The sequence below is a fragment of the Tamandua tetradactyla genome, chromosome 14, assembly GCF_023851605.1.
Source record: "Tamandua tetradactyla isolate mTamTet1 chromosome 14, mTamTet1.pri, whole genome shotgun sequence".
In the NCBI taxonomy this organism is placed as follows: Eukaryota; Metazoa; Chordata; class Mammalia; order Pilosa; family Myrmecophagidae; genus Tamandua; species Tamandua tetradactyla.
In genome coordinates, this window is record NC_135340.1 from 80,664,096 (window position 1) to 80,692,088 (window position 27,993).

Consider the following 27,993-nt stretch of genomic DNA (forward strand, 5'->3'; position numbering starts at 1 on the left):
TCCGTAGAGGCACTACTGCCACTTTGGGCTGGATAATTCCTTGTTATGGAGGGCTGGCCTGTGCATTATAGGATGTTTGACAATATCTGTGGTCTCTACCTATTAGATGCCAGTAGCATCCCTTCCTCCAAGATATCTCCAGATGTCCATTAGGGGACAAAATGGCCCCCAGTTAAGAACCACTGCCCTAGAGTCATGAGCACTAAAGTCTAAGTTTTCAGCATGGATACTGTATAGGTAGACTCCTCAGCATCCCTTCCAGGCATTAGGAAAGTAGTGATAAGACTGAACCAATCAAATTGTTTTCAAATGTTTGGTATATTTGATTTATCTGGGTCATCTCGAAAAGAAGCCTTAATCTGAATAAATAATGTTCCTGCCCTTGGACATTTGTTCTCTGAGGAAAACCATAATGGAATCACAGCACAACTTCAAAGTCTCTCAAGACCTGTCAAGTCCAGCTCTGTGCAAAGTAGGCTAATCCAAAGAAACTTTTTACTTTTAGCAGAAGTATGCTTGATATTTAAGAAGTTCATAGTTATGCCTGATGGGCAGAAAATCTCAACTTGAGGTCACCTGGCCACATGATACTCACAGTCTACTTTCTTTATGTGCAATATCACATGCTTTTGTACAATATCAAAAGCTGAAAATTTTGCTGGTTTTGTTTAACAGTGTCCTTTGATCTTTCCTTCTATACCTGCTTGTTTGGATTCAGCTAACTGCCTTTGGAAACAACAATCTGCAGTTCAAATAATTTACTTGGCAAGTTTGGGGCATGCCATTTGATGGATCCTAATTCTTCTGAATTAGGGGTAGCAGATAATATGCCATCCTTGCCTTCTTGGTCTTGTAGCTACCACGTGCTGTGGGTACCCAGACATTGAGTGGTGCTGGTCTCCTCAAGATGTTCAACAAAGCTACAGATGCAGTTAGCAAAATGACCATCAAGATGAATGAATCAGACATTGTGAGTAACCCTATGCCTCTTAGAACCCTGTTGCCCCTCAGGCTCATGGGTCCCAAGTCCCAAGGAGTCCTGAAATTTCTGATCTTAGAGTTTTTTAATAAGTTAATTCAGTTACCTTTTATAAACTGCTAAGGAAAATTTAAGCTGTGCACCTATAGGAGTAACTGCCATTAAAGCTCTGGGCTTGTGTATTTCAGTGGTTTGAGGAGAAGCTCCAGGAAGTAGAGTGTGAGGAACAACGCTTACGGAAACTGCATGCTGTTGTAGAAACTCTAGTCAACCATAGGAAAGGTAACTACCTCTGAAATGTACTTGAAGCTGGGGGAAGTTGATGGATGTCTCCAGTGAGCTACAGATGGGAGAGCATGCTGTCCTCAAACATCTTAGTCATTCAAGTTGAAATTTTGAGCCCACTTGGTCCTTGGTTCTGTCCAAAAGATATGCCCTGCATTTTCTGGTAGGAGACATGACTTCAGCCACTGTGGCACTATAGTTTGTACGTGAGAGGGTTTCTGCGAAACCATCTCAGATATAGCCTGGTACCTCAGAAACCATCTCAGGTAACTGGCACATCAGTTTCTGTTGATGTGATTTGGGTATGGCTTATTCCCATATAGGTAAACTGTATGGTCAAGCCAGCAATTTGTAAATGCAGGGAAACCATATATATTTCCTAACCCCTCTTCACTTTTCTCTGGGTGAGATTTGCTGAAGATCTAGTGAGATTTGTCAAGTTTTCCTTTTCTGCCTTAACTATGCTGATAATTAGAAATCTAAACAGGCAGAAGAACAGGAGCATGAAGCCAATGTAAGGGATTGGCAAATAGTCCACACTTGGGTCAGATTTGATCTTGGGGCCTGTTGCGATGAGCTAAGAATGATTTTTATATTTTTTAAGGAGTTATGTGGGGGAAAGAAAAGAATATGTGACAGAGCCCATATGTGGGCTGAATATTTATTATCTAGCTCTTTACAGAAAAAGTTTGCAAACTCCTGCTCTAGAATTACAAGACTATCCATTGTACACATATTATATGACCATTGTCGTGCTGACAGGCTCCAGATCATGAGCTTTAGCATAAACATATAAGAATCATTACTTTTGCCCATTTATATTAACTGGCTGTTGGTTCTCCAGGAATGTTGGAGCTGTTTCTTCCAGGTAGACATAACCTAGTGAAACTTAAGACAACAGTTTCCTCTCCCTTCTGCTCCTTGTGACCACACTCCATTCCTTTCAGTTTTTGAGTACGTTTGACTGTGGTATAAGTGGCTGGGTTTCTGACCCTAGAGTTGCCAGTCATAAGGGTGGGAGCATTGTTAGCACATGCCATGCAGTGCCAGCTGACTTGTCCCATTTCTTTGTGAGATTAGACGCACCTCTGCCATTTTTCCCTCCTTCCAGAGCTAGCGCTGAACACAGCCCAGTTTGCAAAGAGTCTAGCCATGCTTGGGAGCTCCGAGGACAACACAGCATTGTCACGGGCACTCTCCCAGCTCGCTGAAGTGGAAGAAAAAATTGAACAGCTTCACCAGGAACAGGCCAACAATGACTTCTTCCTCCTTGCTGAGCTCCTAAGTGACTATATTCGCCTCTTGGCCATAGTCCGGGTAAGGTTCTCTTTCCTTCCCTCTTTCTCCTTCTCTCAATTTAATTAGTCTTTTCTTTGCTCTCTGTCTTCAAGAAAGTTTCTTCCCATTACAGTTTATAAATAGGTGTAATCTTTTCTTCTCTTAAAAGAGAAGTTATCTTGTGAATGCAAGAATATATTTAACTCCTAGCTAGTAATCACTGAGTCATTTTGAGGTCCACAGTCATTTTCCTAGAGGCATTTGGAGAAAAAACCAGTCTTGAATTTACAAGTAGATTCCCCTTATTGTTAAAGCTGAAAGGTGCCCTTTGTGCTCTTTTTTTCAAGCAAGGCTTATTACAGACCTGCTGTCTTAGCCCCCTGGAACAGTGGCTTCTTCAGTCCTTTGATCTTTGCCTCAGTAAACAGCAACTTTGCTCTGGTGAGAGCTCTTGCTGGCTTCTACTTGTCTGTCTAATGTGTGCAGTCAGGTAACTACATGGAACCAGCTTGGCATTGAATGGAAGAGTGTGGCCAGGGGGTGAGAGAGCTTGTCACCAGAGCCTGTTGCGTGCCATGCTGACCACAGTGTTAACAACACTGCAGCTTGCCCATTGGGTCGAGCACCTCACCTTTTCTTCTGATGACCAGAGCAGTCTGGTTTTCCGTGACCTTTCAGATTAGCCAAGGAAGCTTGACTGGGTAGTGGTATTAGCTCTAGTATGGCCTCCCTGAGGTAGAGAAAAGAGCTGAAAAGAAGCCTGGTGCCTGCCCTCTAAGAGTCTGCCCCTGATTCTGCTTGGGACCAGGATGTGTGAAAGCCAGCAGAGTCCACTCCTCACCTCCACCTCCTCTAACATATCCCTACCACAGAAGTCCTACATTGTGTCCAGAGCTGAACTACTTCTAGGGCTCTCATTATCTCCATAGTGAATTGCTCAGTACAACCTGTGAGTTTGCTTATTGTCCTCTCTCTTTGCTATTTGGTTTGCTGCTAATTGGAGTGATAAGAGGTTTGGAAAATAATGGGCTGTAGAATTATTAGAACTGGTCAGTCTACTTAGACTCAAGAGTCATTCCAGAGAAGGGCTCTCTCTGGGGAAAGCTTTCAGAGAGTAGCATTGTTTGCGGTCTGCTCTGGAGGACATGGTTTTTGGATATGACTTCCAGGACAGGTGAACCAGGACTAGCCTAGAGCTCGGTATGCTGGGGCTGAGAAAGCATGCTTTAGAGTGCAGAGTTACAAGCTGGCCTTTCTCAGAGACCCTTCACCTGCCCTCTTCAAGATCATGAGCTCGTGGTGGAATTGGAGAGATGAGTAGAAATTTCGTTTCTGTTCTTCACTGAACCTGGAGCTGAACCACAGTTAACCTGGCAGGTTAAGCTGAGTCTCACTTGTATATAAAGGTCATTCTTTACCTAATACTTTGACAGCAAGGTATTAAGAAATCACAGGTGAGCAGCAGTAACAAAGCAAGGGAAGGTAATTTGGTGGCATCACACTCCTAAAGTTCAAGTTTGGTAAAGACCTAGCTCCTGAAGGGCTGGTTGTCCATCCCCCCCACCGCCACCTCCAGGCTGCCTTTGACCAGCGCATGAAGACGTGGCAGCGTTGGCAGGATGCTCAGACCACATTGCAGAAGAAGCGGGAGGCTGAGGCTCGGCTGTTGTGGGCCAACAAACCTGATAAGCTGCAGCAAGCAAAGGATGAGATCGCAGAGGTGAGTCCCCCAATACAGCCCAATATGGCTTTTCTATTGGCTCCTGAATGAGCCCTGATCTCATCCTGTCCACATGCTTGGAACTATACAGCAGGTAAGAGAACTTACTGAGTCTAAAGGGCTGTCTGTGGCTGCTGGGGAAGCCTCTGAAAATGATTCCAGGCCTGCTTTGAGACCTGACCTTCCCCTCTTCCCTTCACCCCAGACTTGCCAAATGAGAATCTCTGGAGGTGGACTCCTGGAGCTTTAAAAATCTCCCTAGGTGATTCAGATATGCCCCCTGGTGAGAACTAAATTAAATTATCTGGAGTTACCAGTCATGTTGCTTAGTACCTACACCAGAGGCTGCTGGAATATCAGGGTTTTCTTGGAAACCAGGCTTGGCCTGGGGTACACAGCACCTAGGTTCCAGACAACCCCTAAAGTGGCCATTGGGTGGACTCTGACTTAAATACCAAATCCCATTACATCTGCTCCTACCCTGAGGGGTGGACAGACTTAATGATCAATTAAGGCGGCGTATGTAGAATTGCTGTGCAAATGTGAAGGCTTAATAAAGAAACCATAATATTAAGTGATTCCTTCTTTGTTCTGTCTTTCCAGTGGGAGTCTCGAGTGACTCAGTATGAAAGGGACTTTGAAAGAATTTCAACAGTTGTCCGAAAAGAAGTGATACGGTTTGAGGTGAGAAAGAAGCAGCATGCTTTAGTAGTATTTTTGGTTTTGTCCAAGTCTTTTGGGTAGGGAGGTAAATGGAGGTGCCAGTGACTTGGCAGTTGTGAACAGGCGAGGCCTTAGTGTGTGTGTGTGTGTATGTGTGTATGTTCTTGAAGCAGTGGCTGTCCTATAGTTGTTGTCGGACCCAGAGCAGTTAGACACAAAACAAAGCTTGCATCTGCCGTATACCCTCCAACTCCCTATCCTTTCTCCTCCCTTCTTCCACTCTTGCCCTCCAAGAAAGCCTTGCAAGGCTTAGCAGAGGCAATTTGACTGGAAATTGTAGCCAGCCAGCTGCTGGTTCTACTTTATGAGGCCATGTTCAGCCTTGGTCAGCATAAACAACACCATCCCATCAAGAGGGGAAGGAGCAACTCTCTGGGTGGTCAGTATAGAATCCTATCTCCTATAGAAAGAGAAATCCAAGGACTTCAAAAACCACGTGATCAAGTACCTTGAGACACTTCTGTATTCACAGCAGCAGGTATGTGAGTATGCATGATCTTTGCCCTCTTCTGTCTGCTCCAAAGGCCAGCTGTCTGCTTGGAGCTTTGATGACAAGAATGGGCTGGTTCTGCTTCTGAGGGGCTGGGACCTGACATAGTCAGCAGTTGAAAGTATACCCTGCTGTTCTAAAATGGAGCATCCAAGAGGGTCTTTTCCTAAGCAGATTAAACCCAGCTCTGCTGTGCTAATCCTATGATGACTTTATTTTTTTAGGACAAACCTGTCTCCTTTCCCTATACTTCTTAGCCTTTGAGTGGCCACCCTGTGGTACCATAACCCCCTTGAGGCAGAGGCCACAGTCTGTACGTGAAACAATGGTCCCCATTGTGAGGCGATAACTGAGCTGGGCAAAGCTGTGGCCTCCACAGTGGACCTCTTCCCAGAGTGGAACCAAGACTCTTTTCAGAGACTGTCCTTGTATTTGGGATTCCAGAACTGACGCTTCCCTTCAGTCTGGGAGGGAGGGAGGGTTGGCTAGCTGTTCTTTTATAGGGTCCGCTCTCAGTTCAGTCATTTCCTTACTCTCCCTCAGCTTCCACATCTGCTCAACAGGGCTTCCTTAGGGTGGCTAAGGTTCATGGGGCGCACAATGGCATTGTGCTTGCTCCCCTCCCAGACTGAGCTTCTGCTACTAGGTGGGGGGTTTGCTTACTGTCCCCACTTCTTTGCAGCTGGCAAAGTACTGGGAAGCCTTCCTTCCTGAGGCAAAGGCCATCTCCTAAGGGACAAAGGATGCCAGAACCCACCTGCCTGATGCTACCTTTTTATACATGTCCTTCTCCACCTCTGATGGACCCAGTGATACATTCTGCCTAGCCTGGACTTAACTCCTCCTACCCTGCCCCAACAACCAACCAACCTGTCCCCAGTCACTCTAACCATATTTCATTTAGCTTCCATATATATTTTCTTAACTAAGAGAATAGTTTCCTGCTTTTAGCAAAAGACCTACAATAGGTGGTGGAATTATGGGATTGGGTGGGATATTGATATAAATATATAAATACAAATGTATATTTTTTAGGATGTGGTTTAGGAACTGGGAATAACGTTTTCTGTTACTCCTGATGGTGCCATGAAAAGATTATGTAATAAAATATTTTAAAATCAGGTTACATGACTCAGAATGGTGGTGCTTTTTGCTGGGAGCATTTGGGAGGCAGGTCTGGAATACAAGCCAAGAAGTTGCTCAGATATAGTGAGTTTCTTTCCGCAGGAGTTTGTGAGTGTTGCTGCTGCTTCCCTGTGGAACTGGGGCTTCTTTTTCTCCGCTACCTGTTATGAGGATTCCTTAATCTGTTTAATTCTTATTCATACTTCTTTAGGGAAGGAGTCTTAAAGATGCCTCATGATAATAATATTATATGATATATAATATTCTTCTGCAAATGGAGCAGACTTTCTATTTTATTCACACCCTTTTTCTTAGACTGCCCAGGGCTCTCTGAGTCTTGCCTTCTGATAGCAAAGTTCTGGACCTCTTTTTGCTACCCATCAAAAAGGGTCTTCAGTAGACTGGTTCATGTTAAGGTATTTAGGACCTAATGTGTTATCCCCAGGATGCAAAAACCAGGCACTCTCTTTCTAGATAGGATAATCTAAGATCTCCTAAACTTTTTTTTTGTATGTTGTATGGCACGGTCACATTTCATTAGTATCCCATTAATTGCAGCATCATTTGTTGAATTTGTTTGTTTTGCTTGCTTTGTTTTTGAGAAGTGCATGGACCAGAAATCAAACCTGGGTCTCCTGCATGGCAGGTGAGAATTCTACCACTGAACTACCCTTGTACCCCTTCCTAGACCTTTTGAGATTCAAGGTAGTTTTACTGTCTGTGCCCAAAGGGAGCATTCTAGCAAGAGGCCCCCACCCCCATCCCAGTAATATGTGCATCTGCAGCTGATCCTGAACCCTCAAACTGATCTCTTGAACTGCTGTGGCCAAGGGAAGCTTGAGTCTTAGATCAGTTACTGCTGGTCTTCCCCTCTCAGCCATGTCTAGAGCTACTTAAGCTACACTGGTCAGAGCAGATTTTGAAGTCTGACCTTGCAGACTGCCTGTCATGGGAATTTTGCCACTCTCAGCCCTACTTATCAGTCTCAGCAGCCACAGAACCCACCCCCCCCAAAGATGCCCCTGCCTGAGGGGGCTCCAGGACCTGTTCTTTTTGTTTGGTGAATGGTTAAGGTTTGGGGAGGGGCAGCCTGAGGCAAGAGAATGCGATAAACAGTACTGATTTCCAGTATACTAACTGTCATCATACCAGGGGAAGTACCAATGCTGGCAAGTGTATTTTTCAGCAGGTTAATATTTTTGGAAAAAGTCACACACTGTCTTTCTATACCTCCCCCCCATATCCTATCACCTTTGGTTTTATCCTTCCAGTCTTTCTTAATATACTTCTTTTTATATAGTTGAAAGAATATATATATATTTTGTACCCTGCTTTTATCATTCAGCATATACATATGTTATGAGCATTTTTTATATTGTTATATATCTTCACAAACTTTATTTGTAATTTTAAGGCTTCCAAACAGTGACTGTACCATAATTCTGTCTCATCCCTTGTTGTTGGATTTTTAAATTTTTTGGCAACTTTTAAAATTGTAATATAATTTCAAACTTAAAGAGAAGCTGCAGGAATGTTACATATAGCGTGCATGTATCTTTTATCTACATTTATCAAGTATTTTACATTTTACCCTATTTCCTTTATCATTTGCTTTCTCTGTATTTGTTTTTTTTCTAAATAATTTGAGAGTAAGTTTCAGCCATTGCATCCCTTCACCCCAAAATTTCAGTATGTATTTTCTCAAGACAAGGACATTCTCTTAAAACTTACAACTCAAAACCGTACGTATAGTTATCAAACTGGGAAGTTTGACATTCATATAATGCTATTATCTAATCCATGGTGTATATTTTAATTTCTTTAGTTGTGCCAACAATGTCCTTTACAGCTTTTCTTTTTTTCCTGGTGCAGAATCATGTTTTACATTTAGCTGACTCTTTAGTCTTTTTTAACATGAAGAACTCCTCAACTTTTCTTTGTCTTCATAACCTTGACATTTTCGAAGAATACAGGCTAGTTATTTCACAGAACATTTATCAATTTGAATATTTTCTTTTTTTTTTTTGCATGGGCAGGCAACGGGAATCGAACCCGGGTCTCTGGCATGGCAGGTGAAACTCTGCCACTGAGCCACCGTGGCCCGCCCCATCGATTTGAGTTTGTCTGATTGTTTCCATATAATTCAATTAGGTTTTTTTCGCTATATATAATACCATTTATATAAAATGTACAGAATGGGAAAACCTGTAAAGTCAGAAGTAGATTAGTAATTGCTTAGAGCTTAATATGATGTAGGGATAAAAGGGGCATAACTAAAGGGTGTGGGGGGTTACTTTTTGAGATGAGGAAGATATTCTACATTCAGCTATTGTGATAGAGGCACATCTCTTTCAATAAACTATAAACCATTGAATCATGCACTTTAAAACGGAGAATTGTATAGTGAGACTGAGGTTTTGCATCTTAGGCAGGAATATCACAGAAGCCACGTGTCATCAGTGTATTTTCATTTGACGTATGATGTTTGGTCTGTTTAGCTTTGATCACTTGGTCATGTTGATGTTTGTTAGGGTTCTCCATTGTTTATTTTTATATTTACTATTTTCCCCTTTGTAATTAACCATTAGATTTGGGGGGGTACTTTGAGATTATGTAAATATTTTTTTCCTCATTAAACTTTCATCCACTAGTTATAGTGCCAATTGCCTGAATCAGTTATTACTATGAGATATTACCATGAGATAGACCAGTGTGATTTTCTAACTCCATAATACCTTCTACATTTATTGGTTGGCATTCTACTCCTTCTTTCCATTTATTAATCTACCTGTTTACCAATATGAATGCATGGATTTCTATTTTACTCAAACTTGCTACAATCCATTGCTTCTATTTATTTTGATTCTCAAAACTCTCCCAGACTTCAGCAGGCTTTTTTGTCTTTTTGACATGTCCCCATGAGTTTTTTGACCACCACCTCACTTTCTGGCATAATATGATGATCCATTTTATATCTGGCATAATAGGATGACCTATTTTATATCTTCTCTGCTCCAGCCCCTGAAGCAGCCATTTCTCCATGGAATTCTTAATTCCTTTTAGCAGAGAATGGCATTTAGAAACCAAGATCTGTGTGCTAAGTGTGCTCCTTGCTACTGGCTTGCCATTGCTTCTAGGCTTTCAGCAGATAGAAAATTATTAGTTTGAGATAGATATAAATAGAGAGATGAAACAGATTAAAAATTAGATGTTAAAAATCATGAATTTGTACCGTATTTCCAGGCTAGCCTATAGGGCTTTCTTCTTTCCATATTTATAGAAACTCTTCTCCAGAGGAACTTAATTTTAAAAATTTATTCTTTATTGTATTCGGTCCAATGATGCAAGCCTGTTTTTATTATTTTCTTGGAGTGAACTGTCCGCTGTTTTCAGATTTTCTCCTTAGCCACCTGCATCACAGAGCTGATAGGGCCAGTTGTCTTCAAGGTCTCTGCATTTCTGTATAGAACTTGCGGATATGGAAACCAAGAAGGCCAGTGGGGCAAGGGGGTGGGGGGCACAGTACTGAGCCAGAAACCTATACCAGGAATAATAGGAGCACAAAGGGAAGAAGGAATCATTCCACCTAGGAATTCAGGAGGGAGAGTTTTGTGGAGAGTGCAGTGCTTTTCCACTTAGTTTTAAAGACCAACTCTTAAAAGGGTGAAGAGAAGTTTGCTTCTTTTGCTGGGACCATTCTCCCTCCCTTTTCTGTCAGGCACTGCAAGGGGAAATATAAGTGGCTCAGTGTGGCCCGAGTTAGGTGAGTGAAGTGGCTTATGGAGAGTGATGAGCAGAAGCCAGACCATTCAGTACCTGATACAGCTTGTGAGGTATTTCAAATGTTACCCTGTAAGTGTAGGAAGGCCCCTGGAAGGACTTAAGCTGGAAATAACATGGTCACATTTGTGATTTAGAAATATCAGAGGGTGTGAAATTGGAGGCAGGGAGAGCAGCCAAGGCTCATCATAGCCATCCATGAGCCAGTAGTAAGGTGGTTACAGCTGAAGGGAGAGGTTTGGGAGGTGAAGATGGAACTTTAGAATCTGGGCACTGATTTGAAGAGAGACCCAGAAGGGGAGGATTGGAGTTAGCATAGTTTCAAGCTTGAATGTTGGGGTAGTCAGTGATACAAGAGGCAAACAGATTTGGAGCAGATGGGAGAGGAAGCAGTGGGTACACAGAGTACTGACCATGTTATTTAAGAACCTCCTCAAATTGGGGGTGAAGGACAAGGGTTTAGAGGTGGGGGGGTAGTAAAATGAGGCATTGTTTTATCTAAAGGTGGGGTAGACCTTCAGCATGTTAGTAAGAGTAAAAGGAGAAAAGGGGAATAATCATCAGAGCCATGTCTAGGAGAAAAATGCAGTCCAGAGCACAGGAGATTAGAATTACTGTAATCAGAGGGAACCTCACAGCTAGGGCTGTGGGAGAGAGGTGGAGGGAAGGCAGAAGAAGGGTTGTTGCTTGATAATTAAAATTTTCTCGGAGATTTCTACCAATTTTGAATCGAGTGGTTTTGGGGTGTGGAAACGAGTCTACACTTTCCCTGCCTCTCCTTGGTTTCTTCCCCTAAGAATTTCTGGGTTCTGGAGCTGCGAAAAAGAGAATTTAGAGCTGAAAGAACCCCAATATTTAGTATAAGTATTCAATGACAGTATAAAGGAGAGAAGTGGAAATATGACAGGAAGTGTGTGCTGGTTTGAAACTATTATGTACCCCAGAAAAGCCATCTTTTAATACTGATCCAATCTTGTGGGGCCAGACCTACTGTTTAGGGCAGGAAACTTACTGTCTTAAACTTTGATCCTGCCCCAATCCAAACTTTGATTGGATTATTTCCCTGGAGATGTGGTGTGCCCAGTTGTGGGTGTGATTTTTGGGCTAGATTACTTCCTTGGAGATGTAACACACCCAGTTATGGGTGTTGCCTTTTGATTAGATGGATATGTGACTCCACCCATTCAGGGTGGGTCTTGATTAGTTTACTGGAGTCCTTTAAAAAGGAAGAACATTTTGGAGAAACCTCAGATGCAGGTACTTGGGAAACAATTGCTTCAGAGCTGAAGAGACAGAGGTTTGGAGATGCTTGGAGTGCTGACAGAGAGGGAGATGTCACTGTGTGCTTTCCCGTGAGATGCTAAGCAAGCCAAAACCCAGAGTTGTATACCAGAGGAGCTAAGTGAAGGCCCACAGATTCTTAGAGAGGAAACCACTGGCATCAGAAGCTGGAAACAACAGAACTGGGAACAAGGACCAGCAGATGCCAGCCATGTGCCTTCCCATGTGACACATATCTGCCTTTCTTGAATCAAGGTATCTTTATCTGGTTGCCTTAGTTTGGACTTTTTTATAGCCTTAGAACTGTAAACTTGCAAACATAATGAATTCCGTTTATAAAAGCTGTTCCATTTCTGATACATTACATTCCAACAGCTTTCACAAACCAAAACAAGGTGTCACACCCAAATATTTGTAACTATGCAACACTTTCCAGAAGATTTTCCTTCTGAATGCACTGGTAGAATCCTAAAGAAAATAAAGAATGCCTTTGTAGAAACTCATTTTAAAGGGAAAGAAAATGACAGAAATCTGCAAAAGATGGGGCCAGGAGGTTTGCTGAGAGAGAGAGGAGGGTGATGCTGACATTGCTTAGGGCCCTCATGAGATTGAAGACTATAGGTTTGGAGGGATATTAAGCCCCAAGGTTGTGGGATTTTCCCTGCCACTACTCAGCAGTCGGGGGGTGGGGGGAGGGGGACAGATGATGGTAATCCACCATCCTGGAGCAGAGAAGGACACATCTTTGCTGCAGCTGGCACATGCCTGAACTGTACATATTGGAGACGTCGGCTAAGATTCTTTGCTCCAGGTTTGGCAAGGTCAGGTCTGAGTTGAAAACTAGAAGTGGATGAGAATAACTCAGCCCTGAAGTTCGGACCCTGGGAATGGTGCATGCATTACCTGCCAAAGTTTTGTGATAGCAGTTGTGTGATTTTATATTGGCCCTCTCTACCAAACTATCAGCTCTCTGAAGTCAAATGTTTTTATAACTCCATAATCCCTTGGCAGAGGTTTGGGCATAGAACAGGTCAAATGGATAACTGTTGAATGATTGTTCTCCAGCTGCGGACTCTGCCAGGCATTCAGAGCTCTCTGCGAGGGGTCCCCTGTTCACCTTTACCTGTTTATCTCCTAGTCCTTCACAAGAATGTCCTACACCTCATGTTGGAATCTAATTCCAAGTATGCTTATTCCTTTCTCACTTTGTGTGGCCTTTGTTAATGCTGATCTTTGTATGTGCAACACTGTTTCCCCATCTCTGTCTTCAATCTCAAGATGACACCCTTCTGAAACAGGCATTCTTCCACATTGTGGATAGGCCTGTAAGTGTAAGGAGATAGAGATGGAGGGCATTTGCCAGTGTGATCTCCTTCGACACTTTCAGAAACCAAGTCCATGAAAATGACTATCCAAAGATGCCCATTGCTTACAAGAACAAATTGACCTAAATGTCCATCAGAAAGGGATTAAATGCATTATGGTGCAGCCATACAATTAGACATTATACAGCCATTGAAGATGATATATGTAGCTATATTCATTGACAAGGAAAGAATATATATTTTTGAATGAAAACAGGTTATAGAATTGCATGTATGATATATCCACATTTACGTACAATTATACGGGAAGGATGCTGACTGAAATGTTAACTGTGGTTACCTCTAGGAATGGAATTTTGCTTTATTTTTTAATTTTTATGCCATTTTATATTGCCTGAAATTTCTTGTATTTATAATCAGAAAAAGATAAATAAAGCTATTTTCATTATGGGAAAAAAATACAGTGCATCCTTTGAGGCCTACTTCATATGCAAATTCGCCAGAAAGCTTTCTCTGATCCACTTCCCATTTCCACCCCCAGACTGGATAGGAGCCTGGGGTGCCTCCTTTAAGCCGCTTTGCATGGTACTACTATCTTTGTCATTATCTTAAACCTCTGGTCTTTCTTCCCCTTGTCTTCAAGGTGATCTCATTAGCCTAGGGTGAGGGTGGGGGGTGCTGAGTTCCTTAAGATCATGGACTGTGTGCTTTCTACTCATCTAGGTGGTCTCTCCTACACCTCCAAAGCCTGCCTCTCCTCAGCTCCAGTTGTATTGTTGCATAAGCCTGTGGGTCCACCAAATCCATCTCTTGGGATTTTTCAAGAGATTAGAAATCTGAACTAATTCAGGGTGCAGCAGGCCTCTCTGTGGTTGGTAGGATTGGTGCTCAATGCTTTGGGTAGAACCTGCAAGCAGGCAGTTGATAGCCATCTACCCCCCACCCTACACCAGGCTTGGCCAGACTTCTCCCCTTTGGCCTTTTTCTGTGTGGAAATGCCCCCTTGGCTTTGATAACCAGATCTCTGGGGACAGAAAGCCCAGACACAAGGGTGTGCAGAGGCTGGCTGCTCAGCCTACATGGGATGCACTTGGGGGGGCAGAAAAACCCAGTCTGAGACAGGACCTAAAGAGACGTGATAATTGTTTCCAAATGACTGCCCCCTCCACACTGCAGAGCTATTGGCTTCCTCTTCCAATATGAGTGGCAGCAGTGACAACCACAGTGGCCAAACTAGCAGGTTTCCCCTCTGGGAAACACCAGCAGCCAAGAATGTGTGCAGGACGCACACATTCCACCTATGCCAGCCCCCTCTCACCCCAGGGCATAACGATTTTACCAAGTATATTAAGAGTATTATATATAAGTTATATATATATATGTATTATATCAAGTATGGTATTTGTTAAATGCGTAGTTCATTTCAGGCATTATACTCAGGGCTTTAGACATCTCTAATCCATCACTATGTCCTTACCAAGCTGGGCATACCTTGCCCAGGGTCACACCCCAGACCTAAGACGTGAACCTAGTCTGCTTGACTCAGCTATTCTGCCTCACCATGTCCCACTCCATCCAGACAGGGATGGACAAGAGGAACCTAGAACTGTTAAGGGCAATTGAGCTTTGGCCCCTGTGAGATAATCTCTCCTCAGACATGCAGAGTGGGTTCCCCAGTAATAGGGACTGAAGCTGGAAGACAGAAAACAGTTTCATTGAGTCGCTGGACTCTGTTATTAGCAGAAACTAAACCCCCTCCTTGCTGAGAAGCCCCAGGCCTTCATCCAAGGCCAGAGTGAATCTGAGGCACTGCCATTCCTGACCTCAGTGTGTGCGGCTGAGGCCCCTCTTGGCTTCTGGCCGGATTTTTCCGATTTCCTCAGTTCTGATTCCCATGACTCTCATCACAATAAACTATTCCTTAAGGGTACTGAAGTTTGTCTTTTTTTCTTGAACCCCAGTGCTGGGCACACCAGAGGAACAACTTGGTTAGCTGACTGATATCACTGATGGGTAAGAGGACTTGTATTGCCAGAAAATCTTCCAGGAAAGCTGGGTTGCCTCGGTTGCAAGCTGGCTGGAGTGGTCTCCGCCAGTTCCCCTTGGTTCAGCCTGGGTCCTGTTGTTGAAAGGAGCTGAGCTGCCTCTGTCGTGTCTCAGCAGGGGCAGGGGGCTCCTAGTAGTGACATTGCTGGCTGGAGCCCTGGGTCTGGAGCCTGCCTGCCCTGAGCCAAGCTTTGCTCTCAGGGGTTAGGCAGGACACACTTGTCAGAGGTACTTTCTTAATCCAGCTCTTTCAAGAGCCCACTTCCCCTCCTTCGTCGTCTCTCAGTTTCCTCTCTATAAAATGAAGGCCTTAGAGACTAGCTCAACAATTTAAAATGTTTTAGCAGAAGAACCATTTTTTAGACATCTTGCACTGAAGTCCAATACTCAGAAACAAAAAATTGTGCACGTGTGGTATTACTTGAAATTTAGAAAATGTACTTATTAAGAAGTTAGTAAGAACCGAGGCTTTTTTGATGAACAACACAATTGCTGATTTACATCAATCTCTGCTTCCAATTATTTACTTTTTTTCTTTAGTTGCAGAATATTGAGAAAATCAGGAAAATCTTGATCACAGAGTTAGAAGTTGAAATAATTAATAGGTTTTTATATATTAAACTATTTTAGCACTTCATTAAAAAAATTTTTTTATTAATTAAAAAAAATTACAGGAAAGAAACACAAACATTCCCAATATGTGATCATTCCATTCTACATATACTGATCATCTTTTAATTTTGTAAGTTAACCTTGTGATGTCAGGATACCGAAAGAGGAGTAGCAGATTTTTTTTTTTATTTCAAATGAATCAGTAATATATTAGGATGAACCTATGGAATTGCCAACATCTAACCATTTTTGACCTACCAAAAACCCCAGCAAATTCATATAATTAAATCAAATATCTGAACATTTACCGTGTGCCGGGCCCCATGCTAATCCCTTCTCAAGCATGAACTCCTTTTACAGGCAAGGACACAGACTCAGGAGGTTGTCCAGAACTGGGCCTGGGTGGAATGGTCAAGTCCCATCTTTGCTCAGGCAGCCTGGGAGCCTGGGCCCCGCCACTGCTGGGTGTGCTGGCCTGAAAAGAATCCAGCCTCTGTGCTCAGTGGCGCCTGCCGGGCCACGGCCCAGGGGCTGTTTGTTTTCTTAGTGGAGTTAACCAAACCTCCTGAGCAGACTCTGTGGCTAGCAGAAACTCTGCCAGTGAAAGGGGCCTTTGTGCGACTGTATGGAAGGCGAGGGGCCAGAGCCAAGGAGGGAGCTACAGAGGAGCCAACCTGTGTGCTCAGCTTCGTGAGGGCTGCCCAGCCTTTCCTGCCCTCTGCCGGGGGCCGCCCTATTGGATCTCGGTCCTCACCTCTGAGATGAAGGTAGCTCCATGCCACACTGTGGTGTGAGCGTGCCCCCGGGGCTTGTGTGGGAGTCAACAGACGGGTCTAACCCTAAAGGACAGAGGCGGATTCTTGTTGTTTTTCTCCTGAGGGCCTTCCTCCAACTCTTCATTACTCCCTTCTTGCCTCCCTCGCAGGCCCTCTCTCCCCTCCTGGCAGTTTCTCCCTCATTCATTCAAATAGTCCTCACTCAACAAATTAGTTGAGTTTTGAATGCCTACCACCTACCAAGCATCCATGGAGGCAACCACTAACAAGACAGACCAGGTCCTTGGCCTGATGGTGCTGAGTCTGGGGCAGAGTTGGGGAAACCAAAGGGAACACACAATGAACAAATGATAATTACAGTTTGTAATAAGTGTATAAATAGGGTAACCTGGTAGAGTGAGGAGAAAGGAATGCCTCTTTGAGGTGAATTTTAAGCTGAAACTTGGAGGATGAGCCCACAAGGTAAAAAGTCAGGGAAGAGTTTTAGGTAGTGGGATCAGCAAGTGCAAAGGCCTTGAGGCAGGAAAGTGCTTGTCAGGTCTGAAGACCTAGAAGAAGTTTTCTATGGCTAGAGTTTGGTATTCAAAGAGGGACGAGAAGGAGAGGGAGGGTGGGCTGGGTCAATTAGAGATCTGTAGACTGTGTTAGGGAGAGTGGGTTTTAAGTGCAATGGGAAACCATTAGAGGGCTTTAAGCAGATGACTGGATGACAGTTTATACTGCTCTATAGGGGAGGGAGGCAAGAAAAGGGAGAACTGTTAGGGGATATCGGCTTTCCAGGTAGTAGAGGTATGGGTAGACAATAGGATGTGGTCCTTAGGGAGTGTTCCCCTGATCATTAGCAAGTAGGGGAGGATCTGTGAGCCCTGCGTCCCTGGATGATGGGGCCCTAAGGTGCCAGGTAGGAAATGAAACACCAGCGCTTCTCTTCCTGATGGGTCATTTCCCTTCCAGGGGACCACACCAGAATCCTGGAGATTTTGGCTTCCTGATTCTGGGGCCTTGTGTGAGATGGAATTTGGAGGGAGAAAATGTGGCAATAGTAATGGTGAGAGACCCGCTTGCTCACTTTTGGTATCAATCTCCTCTTGCCCTTTCTGGGGGCAGAGCTGGGAGTGCAGGTCTACTCCAGCTCAGAAGCACCTCTGGACTATCGGGGAGGGGGGGAGCAAGTCAATGGTTCCTCTTCCCTCCAACCCCCTGAAATAACCACTTTGCTTCCTCCTTGATACAGGCTCCCACACCCAACCCCAACCCTGAAGACAGGGCCTGCCTCCCCTCCGCCTGCACCCACCACCAGCCCCCTTCCACGGCCTTTGTGAGAGGAAATCAGTGAAGGAGAGGACCTTGCCGTAGCGTGGCTAAAAGGGAGTCATTCCCTATGGCAGAGAGGTGGGGGCTATGAAAGAGATAGGGATGGGAGCAAAAGCCCTTTCCAGCACATGGGTGGAGAGTTCTGGATTAAAATCTTGCCAGAGGCCCAGGAAGATCTTGCCCAGAGGGATTAGAAAGAGCAGTCTGGTGTCACCTCTCACAGTCCCTCTATCACTCAGGATCCCACACATCCCTCCACACACACAAGCCCATAACCAAGCTGCCAGTCAACACCCACTCTGCTAAAAGTTCAATATGGATAATGTCACTTAATATTCAGTCTCTTGTGGGAGGCATATTATCCTTATTTTGCAGATGAGCAGAGAGAGATCTATATAGTTCTAGAAATCCAGACTGTCTGACCCCAAACCAGAGCCTGGATCCCTAAACTGCCTCTTCCCAGAACACAGGGCTTGGAACCAGTTCAAGCTGAGAGCTGAGAAGGGTGGGTGGATGGATGAAGGAAGGAAAGACAGGAATAGATGAAAGGGCGCGGCTGTATTGGGATAGGGGGTGCGGTGGCGGCTCAAGGCCGGACAGGATCATAGCCGTGCCCAGGCTGGAGTCCCAGGTTCTGCTCGTAGGGAGGTTAAGAGGACTCCCTGGGTCTGGCCCCTGAGGCCAAGAATCCCTCCCCCCGCCCATGTCTCGGGCCCTCAGGCCCTAATCCTTAAAAGGCACTCGACAAAGGTGAAAATTTGACTCGCCCGCGTTCCTGGCAGGCCTTAGGCGCTCAGTAAATGTTTGACAAACACATGACGCTCCGCCAAAGGGTTCCCAGCCCCGCGCACAACCCCATAGGCTCGGGGGCAGCGCTTGGCTCCCGCCTCGCGCGCTTCTTAATCTTCTCGGGACAGACAGATCCTCCCGCGCCGGGGAAAGCCGGGCGGGGTGGGGCGGGGCCGCGGCCGGGGGCGGGGGCGGGGCCTGCCGCGCCGAGGTCTGCGGTCTGCGCCCCGGGTGCTCCGACTCCGCGTCGCGCGAAGAGCCAGCGAGGGCCGGGCCGGGATGCTGGAGGTTCACATCCCGTCGGTGGGGCCTGAGGCCGAAGGGTCCAGGCAGAGTCCAGAGAAGAGCCACATGGTGAGCAGGGCACTGGGTGAGGAGGGGCGCAGCGATCAGCCGCGGGACTTCCCTGATCCGAGCTCAATGGAGACCCCGCGCCTCGGCCTGGGGTCTCTGGGAAAGTCAAAGTGGAGGGTTTCGGGGCCGTTTGGGGTTGTCAGCCGTAGTCAGGGCTCTTCAGGGACCGCACGGAGCAGAGGGGCGGGTCCTCCAGTCCCTCCTCCCAAGTGTGTGGAGAGCTTGGGAATGGTCCCCGGGAAGCGGCGGTGCTTCAGGGCAGCTTTGTGAGTTGGGAGCGCGGAGGGTGGCGCATCACTGGGCGCTGGTCGTGCTGGGCCCTCCCCGGGGCCTCACGCGCGCCCCCGCCGCCCGCCCGCCAGGTGTTCCGGGTGGAGGTGCTGTGCGGCGGGCGCAGACACACGGTGCCCAGGCGCTACAGCGAGTTCCATGCGCTGCACAAGCGGGTGAGGTGGCTTCCACGACAGAACCAAGCCGGCTCGCCCCCTCCCCAGCCTCTGAAGCGTGCAGGTCCTGGTCACAGGTCCCCCCCCGCCCCCCACTGCGGGCCAAAGGGCCCATTGCGGGGATGTCGCAGGGAAGCAGGTCCCCTGCTGACCATGCCCCTGCGCGGCCAACCTGTCCTCGGGTATTTGGAGGGCTTGGGGCCCCCCTCTCCCGTGCAACAATCACCGCTCAACCGGGTCCTTCCCAGGGTGGAGCGCCGGGTGGACTGGGGAGGGTTCTTCGCTAGGGTGGATGGAGTGGGCTTCAGCGCTCCACCAGGGAGCTGTGACCGCACCGCAATAACCTCCGGCAGATCAAGAAACTGTACAAAGTGCCTGACTTCCCCTCAAAACGCCTGCCCAACTGGAGGACCAGAGGATTGGAACAGCGCCGGCAAAGCTTGGAGGCCTACATCCAGGTATGCATGGGACACACTCGGTTGCCCCCAGCCTGTTGGACCAGGACAGAGTTTGGGGACAAATGGAGACCCCACATCTTTGGCAAGTTATTCACTACCCCAAGCCTCAAATTTCTGAACAGCAATGGATCCAAGCGTCCCTGACTGCACTATTGAAAGGATTGAATGAGGTAACCAGGAGAGGTGTCCTAGTTCAAAAAAAGCTAGATTGCTTCCCCTCAAGGTCCTGTGCTGCCCTCATGATGGCATGTAGGGTGGGAAGTCTTGCCAGCCATAGGGCCTAGTGCTCAGAAGGGCTCAGAGCTGAACTTAATTTTCTGCTCTGTCTTGAAATTCAGTTTTGAAAAGGGGTCCTGCATTTTCATCTTGTGGTGGGCCATGCAAATGACCTAGCTGGGCCTGGTTCCCTCTCCTCCCTCCTCCACTCCAGGGCATCCTGTACCTGAACCAGGATGTGCCCAAGGAACTCCTGGAATTCCTGAGGCTTCGGCATTTCCCTATAGACCCCAAAGCCAGCAGCTGGGGGTGAGTACTTCCAGGGGCTGTGACTTGACATGGGTGAGGGGCCACTGCTGGGGCAACAGGCGAAGAGAGGTTTTGGAGGCCCAGCCCCACTCTCCTTCTCACACCTGCCAGGCCCTACACTGGTTCTTCCTCCTGAGACATGACCTCTCTCAACAGCTTTCTTGACCCCTTGATGAAGGGGCCTTGATTGCCCCAGCTGCCCCCAGAACTGGGCTTTTTATGAAACAGAATTAGCGGTCTTCTGCGAGGCAAAGTTCTGGGATTCTGGATCTCCACCCCTCCCTTAAGCTCCCAGAGCATCCCCAGGTAGCTCAAGGGCGTCTCTCTCTCCTTTTCAGCACTCTGGGGGAGTTCCTGCCCAAGGACAGCAGGCAAGTCCAAACCCCTGAAGGCACTGAACTCCTGCTGCCCCCTGGTGGCCTATGCCAGGAGGCAGGCGGGTGGGTAGGACACTACGGTCCAGCCACTGTCCATGCTGTCCTGGTGGTGCCTACTGAGCTCAGTTCCCATTCACCTTTTCCTTTGTGGTCCCTGGTAATAGCAATCCCAAGTGTCTAACCCACATGAACCCTTGTTCTGCCTCTCGCTTCTCCTCAGTTCATGACCCTCTTCTCTCCCAGCTCCCAGCTGCACCATCGGCCTGTCATCAGCTTCTGCGTGGATCCCTACATTTGCAGCTCTTCTCCAGGTAAGGAGTTTCTTCTGAAGCCTTTCCCACCTACAATCTATATTTAGGGCCCAGGTGTCCAGTGAGGTCTCAGCTCCCAGGACCCCTAGGCAGCATCTCTCTCCTACTGCCCTCCTGCTGCTCCTTGTACCCTCTGTAGCCTGCTTTGTGTGGGTGAAATAATCTTGGCTCTCCTGGTCTCCAGTTCTTAGCAGCCTTATTTTACCAAGCTGATGCGAACAGAATGTGAGCTGGGAAAGCCAAGGCCTCACTTGGGGTGGCCAGCTGTTACCTGCTGCCTTGACAAAGGCTCCTGCTCTGAAGGGGGTGCTAAGCCTTTGGGCAGGAGCTCAGGGAGTTAGTTGCAGGCCAGAAGCCAGGTCTGTCACCCCCACCCCTCCTATTTTACTTCTATGCCACAGAGCCCCTGCCTAACGTGGTGGTGAATGGAGTGCTCCAGGGCCTCTATGGCTTTAACGTCAGCCCCATCAAAGCCCAGTCAACAGCTGCCTGTCACCCTGCTCCTCTGCCACTGATGCCCTGATCAGGCCGGAGGTCTTTGAGCGACCTGCCAGGAATCACATGCCTTAGTCCTGAACTCCATACAAGGAATCAAGGCTGGGTCCTCCCTTGGCCTGAGGCCCACTCAACTGTGCCTTGTCACCACTTGAGGTTCAGAACTCAGCCTGCAATAGTAGCTAGGGATGGTCCCCATGTGCCCTTAGAGCCCCAGGATCAAGGCAGAGACAAAAGAAGATAAGGAATAAAAGGGAGATGTCAACTTAGACAGAGGCTATGAAAAGGTACAGGTGTATTTCTTAATCTAGACAAGAAGAAAAATCTAGACCAAGTGGGAGGAGGGATCAAAGGCTGAGGTGACGTTTAGAAGGAACAAAAGTTCTTGTCTGACTTTCTGTAGGTAGCTTCTGGGTAAAAGCTTGAGGGAGGACCCCAGATAAGGGGCTGGCATCCAGTGCCACAGGAGAATCCAATTATGAGGGGCAACAGACTGGTGGGGGTAGGTGGGAGGAGCACGTATCCTGCAGGCCCAGGAACGCAGTCCACATGCAGGTTATAAAAAACCCACTTTTTTTCATTTATTGGTCAGTATTTGGTCAGTTTGTTACAAAATTGGGCCCATAGGCTTGTGGACTGTGGGGTCATGGGTCCACTCCATCAGATGCAGCACTAGGGCCGGTGCGGCGTGGAGCCCTGTGGTGGGCTAGCTTCACCCCTAGGAGGGCAGCAGCGCCCGCGAAGACGGTCACTCACAGGGAAGCAGTCCCTGGAGTCCTACTCCTTGGCGATGGCAAAGGGCTTCTCCACCTCGATCTTGCCACAGTCTGCGATTATCACATCTTTCAGGGGCTTGTCCCGACCGTCCGTCTTTGTGCTTTCCACCTTCCGTACTACATCCTGGAAAGGAAAGGCAGAAGTGGAGAGGCTGTGGATCTGATGAAAAGTACACAAACACCCAGAAACCGAAATTCTAATGGGCTCAGGGCCAGGGATAACCCGGCCTGGACAAGAGATAAAGCAGTTTTGTTCCTCTAAAGGAAGACCCAGGTTGGGCCAAGGGTGAGAAGGAGGAGGAAAGAGGTGGCTTTCAGGGGCAGTTGTATAGCTGTAGCCTGTACAACTCAGGAGAGGGTGCTAGCATCTCACTAAGTGAATGATGGAATGAAGGTTCCTGTAATGGTGCAACCTCAACAAGGCCTCCTGGCTGGACTCTGCTGGGATATAAAAAGATTGAGAATCTGGGGGGCACTGAGATATAGGCCCTTTATTCTTGATTCCTGCCCCCCACCCACCTCAGGTGTAAACATGAGCACACATGGTCTGAATCCCTGGTGAGGATTACCCAGGTTTTGTCCCAGCCTCCAGAACTCACCATGCCCTCGAGAACTTTGCCAAACACTACGTGCTTGCCATCCAGCCAGGCTGTCTTGACCGTAGTGATAAAGAATTGAGAGCCGTTGGTGTCTTTGCCTGCATTGGCCATGCTCACCCAGCCAGGTCCATAGTGTTTCAGCTTGAAGTTTTCATCAGCAAAGCGTTCACCATAGATGCTCTTTCCTGGGAAGAGAGACACATAGTCTGTTGGTCAGGGGAGCTGAGTTGGCCCAAACCAAGCAGATCTTTGGGGTTAGGACTCAAGGGACTCAATCTGTCGTCTTTACCAGGTCAGATTTGAGTGGAGTCCAAGGACAAAAAAAAAACTGTCCCCTTCCTATCCTCTGGCCTTAGAGGCCAGGCTGATTCATGAATACTTTGAGAGTATAGTTTTATGGCCTATAAACAGGAATTAATTATCAGCCCTACTCTCAGCTGTGGCTGACACCTGCCATGGAGAACTTTGGAGAAGAGGAGTGCTGTACAGGATGGGATACGAGGTGGGAGAGGGTCAAGTGGGAAAGGTAATACTCCAGAAAAGGAGGACTGATGTGGCTAATCAGCTTGTCTTCCTGAGAGCACAAAAAACATAGGCACAGCTGCAAAGTGGAAAGCAGAGCTGAGTGGGGAGAGGTAGAAAGAGGCAGAGGAGAGGGGCTGCCATTTGGGTGCTGGGGGCCAAGTCACTCATCAATGATAAACATAAAAGGCAATTATGAATGAATGTGTCCATGTGGGGGCCAGGGGACATGACAAAGTACTGAGAACAGAGTTCTGTACTATTTCATCAGTTTCTAAAACTGGTTCTAGGAGAAAACAATGCGACAGATCAAGGGTTCCTTGGTCCAAAAGGTTTGGAGAAACACTACATTCTTGTTTGTTCCTAGAAATCACACTTTGTTAGTGAATTAAAGGCCATGAGAAACCCAGCAATAAAGACTTTCTGTTTTACACAAAACCTCTCAAACTTATTTGCATAACTCTGTTTCTTCCTCAGTGTGCCTGTTTTCATGCTATGCCTCCACAGAATGGAACGAGGTTGGGAAAGGGTCCTAGATTGATGCTAACCAAGGAGATAAGAAAGGATTATGTACAGCAGGCAGAAAGACTGAAAATCAAGAATCATTAATTCAAGGAGGCACATGTCCAAGGGATTGTGGGAATGGACCTGTCCCCCAGCTTCGGCTGCCTCATCCTTCCATAGGAATTCCATCCAGCCTAGTCTGCTTCAGGCCTTTTCCCTGGCTGGTAGTGGGAGTGGGGATGTCTCAGCCTATACCCCACCCCTCACCCCTATACCTCCTGCCACTGTGCAATGAATGAGTCATAGCCGGGGTACTGCCTGAACACCTCCCCATACAAGAATCCTCTTCATAAAAACCAACTGCAGGATTTTCATTCAATTGCTGCTGTCTGAAAATCCCAAATCTACATCTTTAGCTCCAAGCCACTTTCTCAAAATGCAAGGAGTTTCAAACTTAAATGGATAGTTCTTCACTCAAGGTACTTCTGCTCCAGACTTATTAGTCTTGACCTCTTTCATCTGCCCACCGCTCAGTGTCCCACTGCCACCACTTACCTGTCTTTTCCATTCCTGCTACCCCCACTGCAGTCATGCTAACAGTGTATGCCATAGGCTGTTGTCAGCACTTTACATACAACCCACCCTCTGAGGCAGGGGCTAATAACCCTATTTCACAGATGAAGAAACAGGCACAGAGACATGAAACGCACCCCAGCTAGGAAGTAGCAGAGCCAGGATTCAAACTAAGGTGTTCTGGTGCTCAAATCTCTGTTCTTACCCTTGCTTGGATAGGGCCCACATCACCCTATTTAGGGACAGTTGCACCAATTCCCTGAATCCTGCTACATTTTCCCTCAAAACCTTTGCAACTGGGTAATCCTCCCATTCAGCAGACCCTCACCCCCTACAGGACAAGGCCCAGGTTTCCTGGCCTGGCTGTAACCCACCTCTCTACTCCTGTGTCTCTCCATTTCCATCCCTCCCCCTGATCTCAGCTTCCACCAAGATCTCCCCATCCAGGACCCAGCTGAAATCCTTCCTCACATTCCAAGGCCATTTCCCGATCATTTCCTTGGCCTTGACTGATTTTCTTCGCTTGTCAACAGTTCCCCAGTGGCCGGCTTTGCGGAACTCTTACTATGTGCCAGGCACTTAGCACTCAGAATCTCACTCCTTCCTCAAAGCACCCAAACAATTCTCAGCCCTCATTTTACAGAAGAGGAAACTGAAACTCTGAGGGCAACGACTTGCCTGAGGTCACAAGGCAAGAAGGTGGCAGACACTGGATCAAAGGTGTGTCAGACTCAAAGGGTACAAGTTCTCTGAATTAACATCTGCTCTGTGCCTCCTCTTCCACTGTTGCCTGCAGCTATTACTTAAGTCTTGTCTTGTTAGAGAGCTTTCGTTTTTTTTGTTTTTGTTTTTTTCCTAGTTCTCCCTGCCTAGATAAACAACTCAGGGACAGAGCCTATGTCTAAAAGCTGTACTACAGTCTGTGAGCTTTTGGGTACTAGAAGTGAAAGGGAGTTGCTGCTCCAATGATCTTTACACCCACCCCAGAGCCTGGCCGAGTAAATACTTATCGATGGAGTGAGCTGTTCTGAGGGAACAGGAGGCTATACACCAGAGGACAGTGAGATCTGTGATTACCACAGGGCATCTGTCCATCTTATCTGTACAGTAACTCAGACATGAGAATCAGTCGGCCCTTGAAGAGTGGTCTCTGGTGGAAGACTCCAAGGAATGAAATTTCTACCACGCTGGTTGGGGCTTCCAAAGTGGTTCACATGGGCCTTGCACGCCTGGCCTAGAATCCCCTACACGTGTATCTTCATTTTGTTTCCTTCCTCCACAAGACTTATCAAGAGGAAAGTCACCAAGCCTGGATCAGCAGATCTGCGACCTAGGAAAGATCCTCTTATGTCCATCTAACCCCTTCCATTACTCCCTCTGCTGTGTACTGTTTCTTATACAAAGAAGGGCACAGCTGGTCTCTCCCACCCTGGAGACTACACCAGCACACTCCTCTACCCAGGGGAACTGAGGTTACCTCCAGTGCCATCTCCCCGAGTAAAGTCTCCACCCTGGATCATGAAGTCCTTTATCACACGATGGAACTTGCTGTCCTTGTAGCCAAATCCTTTCTAGACAAAGGGATGGGAAAGTGATGAGGAGGCAATAAGCACAAGGTAGATATCCCTGCTTGTAGGAACCCAGCCCACAGCTGCTCATGGCAGAGATACCACTGATGGCCAGATTCATTCATCATTCAACACACTCAGTTACCATGGGCCACGTAGGCAACACACAGATCCAGGAAAGGCCAAGACTCCACATTTCTGCCCAGTAACATCCCAGAGTCTATACAATTCAATGGTAGATAATGTCTTCTTCCTCTAACTTCTTCTAATCATAACAGAGGCAAGACAACTGACCAAGTAAAAAGCTCACCTGCTGGCCGAGTGGAAAAGTCAGAATACAAATTTTTTTAAATGAGGTACTCTTGTACCTGGGAAGCTCTGGGGCCCTTATTCTTAGGAGAAAGCTCTGGTGTAGAGGCAAGACTAGTTTCTACAGATATGACTGATTATTGCAGTGTCTTAAAGATGTAAGAACTTCTCAACAAACCTCTAATTTTTGTATTCAATAATTTTTTAAAAAAATCATTAGATATGACAATACTGTGTTCCCAATGTCAGAGGCCAACAGGCACCTGGCACTGGGTGGGGAGGCTTCCACTACAGATGGGCCACTGCAGTTGAATCGGCTGCCACTACTACTTGCCAACTTCATTTGAGTTGCCTACCTCCATCTAGCCACTTACCTCTCCTGTAGCCAAGGCCACAAAATTATCCACTGTTTTTGGAACAGTTTTTCCAAAGAGACCGATGACCACGCGGCCTACATCTTCATCTCCAATTCGGAGGTCAAAGTACACCTGAGGAGAAAGACCATTTCAAACTGAGCCCCTTTAAAGGGGCCTTGCAAAGGAAGGAGGCGGCGGCACAGGAAGCTAACCTGAGGATGGAAAAGAAAACACAGCCATATTCTTTCTCTTTCCTGCTTTAGAGCAGTGACTCTGAACCTGGTTTTGGTGGAGTCAAAAACCCCAAGAATCTAATGAAAGCTACAGACACCTTTCCTGGAAAACGTTTGCTTTCACTCTCCTTAGATTACAGGGTAACGATCTTTGCTCTAAATAGATAAGGGGCCCAGATTTGAAGAAGTTGAAGAAGTTAACATTAAACAAACAAACAAAAGCTCGACCATAAGGAGGGGAGCCCAAGATCACAAGCAATTTGCGGTGCTTTGCGATTGAAGTGGCTAAAACTGGCCTAAAGAAAGAAAGGAGTCGGAAGTTGGCAGACATGAGCTTTCATCATTTCTCCAGCACTGAGGGGTAATCGCAATAAGGTTGTTCAGAGGATGACAGTGCCAGCCCCAGCTGGACATCCCACGCGCTAACTCCACGCGGCAGGGGGAGAGAGAGGGGCAGGGAAGAACCATGTTGGGGGCGTCCGAACTATTCTCGGGTCTGAAGGGGTGGGACGGCCAAGGCGCCACGAGGCAAAAGCCGGAACCTAGGGAAGCGCCGAGTCAGAGCCAAGGACACGCAGGCTGGAGCTCCAGGTCCCTACATGCTTCGGGCACCTGTGACCAAGTGGCGCCGAAGCCGGACCACTGGCAGCAGAGGGCGGGCCTAGCCAGGCGGGTCGGGAGAGGGGAGGCAGACCTTGATGGTGACTTTGGGCCCCTTCTTCTTCTCATCGGCCGCGGAGGGGCCTGGCAGCAGCAAAAAGAAGACAGAGCCCACGATAAGGGCGGCGGCGAAGAGCACCTTCATGTTCCGCTCGGAGTAGCGCAGCATGCACCGCGAGAAGAGAGCGCCGCGGCGATAGTTAGGAGCCGGAAGAGGGTGGGGACGCGGCGGCTGAGGCACCAGCACAGCCACTGAGAGGGGGACAGGGGGAGCCAGGGCTACTCACGGCCTTTTAGGCCGGCTCCATTTCCCCCCTACTTGGTCGGCGCTGGATAGTAGGTGCCCCTGCGGGGCGGGTCCCGGCTCGCCGTCAGAGCCGGCCGAGACGCGGGCGCGTGGGTGG

General features: G+C 47.3%; 3 protein-coding genes across 12 annotated transcripts in view; 2 read left to right on the plus strand and 1 right to left on the minus strand.

The window, feature by feature from the left end:
• The window catches only part of SNX1 (sorting nexin 1), a 49,227-nt gene extending 30,571 nt beyond the window's left edge, over nucleotides 1–18,656 (plus strand). For 2 of the 8 annotated variants that reach the window (XM_077128172.1, XM_077128176.1), the window contains 7 exons: nucleotides 857–970; nucleotides 1,168–1,261; nucleotides 2,376–2,581; nucleotides 4,119–4,262; nucleotides 4,866–4,946; nucleotides 5,392–5,463; nucleotides 17,375–18,656. In XM_077128172.1, coding sequence (XP_076984287.1) covers nucleotides 857–970; nucleotides 1,168–1,261; nucleotides 2,376–2,581; nucleotides 4,119–4,262; nucleotides 4,866–4,946; nucleotides 5,392–5,463; nucleotides 17,375–17,629 — 966 coding nt within the window. In that variant the 3' untranslated portion in view covers nucleotides 17,630–18,656. The other 6 variants (XM_077128171.1, XM_077128169.1, XM_077128174.1 and 3 more) reach the window with 6 other exon arrangements.
• Nucleotides 18,657–18,751: 95 nt separating this feature from the next.
• Nucleotides 18,752–24,098, plus strand: SNX22 (sorting nexin 22). Of its 3 annotated transcripts, XM_077128178.1 has the most exons (7): nucleotides 18,752–18,877; nucleotides 19,240–19,323; nucleotides 19,677–19,781; nucleotides 20,212–20,306; nucleotides 20,645–20,677; nucleotides 20,927–20,994; nucleotides 21,396–24,098. In XM_077128178.1, the coding sequence occupies exons 1-7, from the start codon at nucleotides 18,803–18,805 to the stop codon at nucleotides 21,515–21,517; spliced, it is 582 nt and encodes a 193-aa protein (XP_076984293.1). In that variant the 5' UTR covers nucleotides 18,752–18,802; the 3' UTR covers nucleotides 21,518–24,098. The 3 variants fall into 3 exon arrangements, with proteins under 3 accessions (XP_076984293.1, XP_076984294.1, XP_076984295.1); XM_077128179.1 differs by lacking the exon at nucleotides 20,645–20,677; XM_077128180.1 differs by lacking the exon at nucleotides 19,240–19,323.
• Nucleotides 22,042–27,953, minus strand: PPIB (peptidylprolyl isomerase B). Its single transcript, XM_077128177.1, has 5 exons — nucleotides 27,624–27,953; nucleotides 26,715–26,828; nucleotides 25,941–26,034; nucleotides 22,865–23,049; nucleotides 22,042–22,389 (listed from the first exon to the last, which is right to left on the minus strand). The coding sequence occupies exons 1-5, from the start codon at nucleotides 27,756–27,758 to the stop codon at nucleotides 22,267–22,269; spliced, it is 651 nt and encodes a 216-aa protein (XP_076984292.1). The 5' UTR covers nucleotides 27,759–27,953; the 3' UTR covers nucleotides 22,042–22,266.
• Between the last annotated feature and the right edge of the window lie 40 nt (nucleotides 27,954–27,993).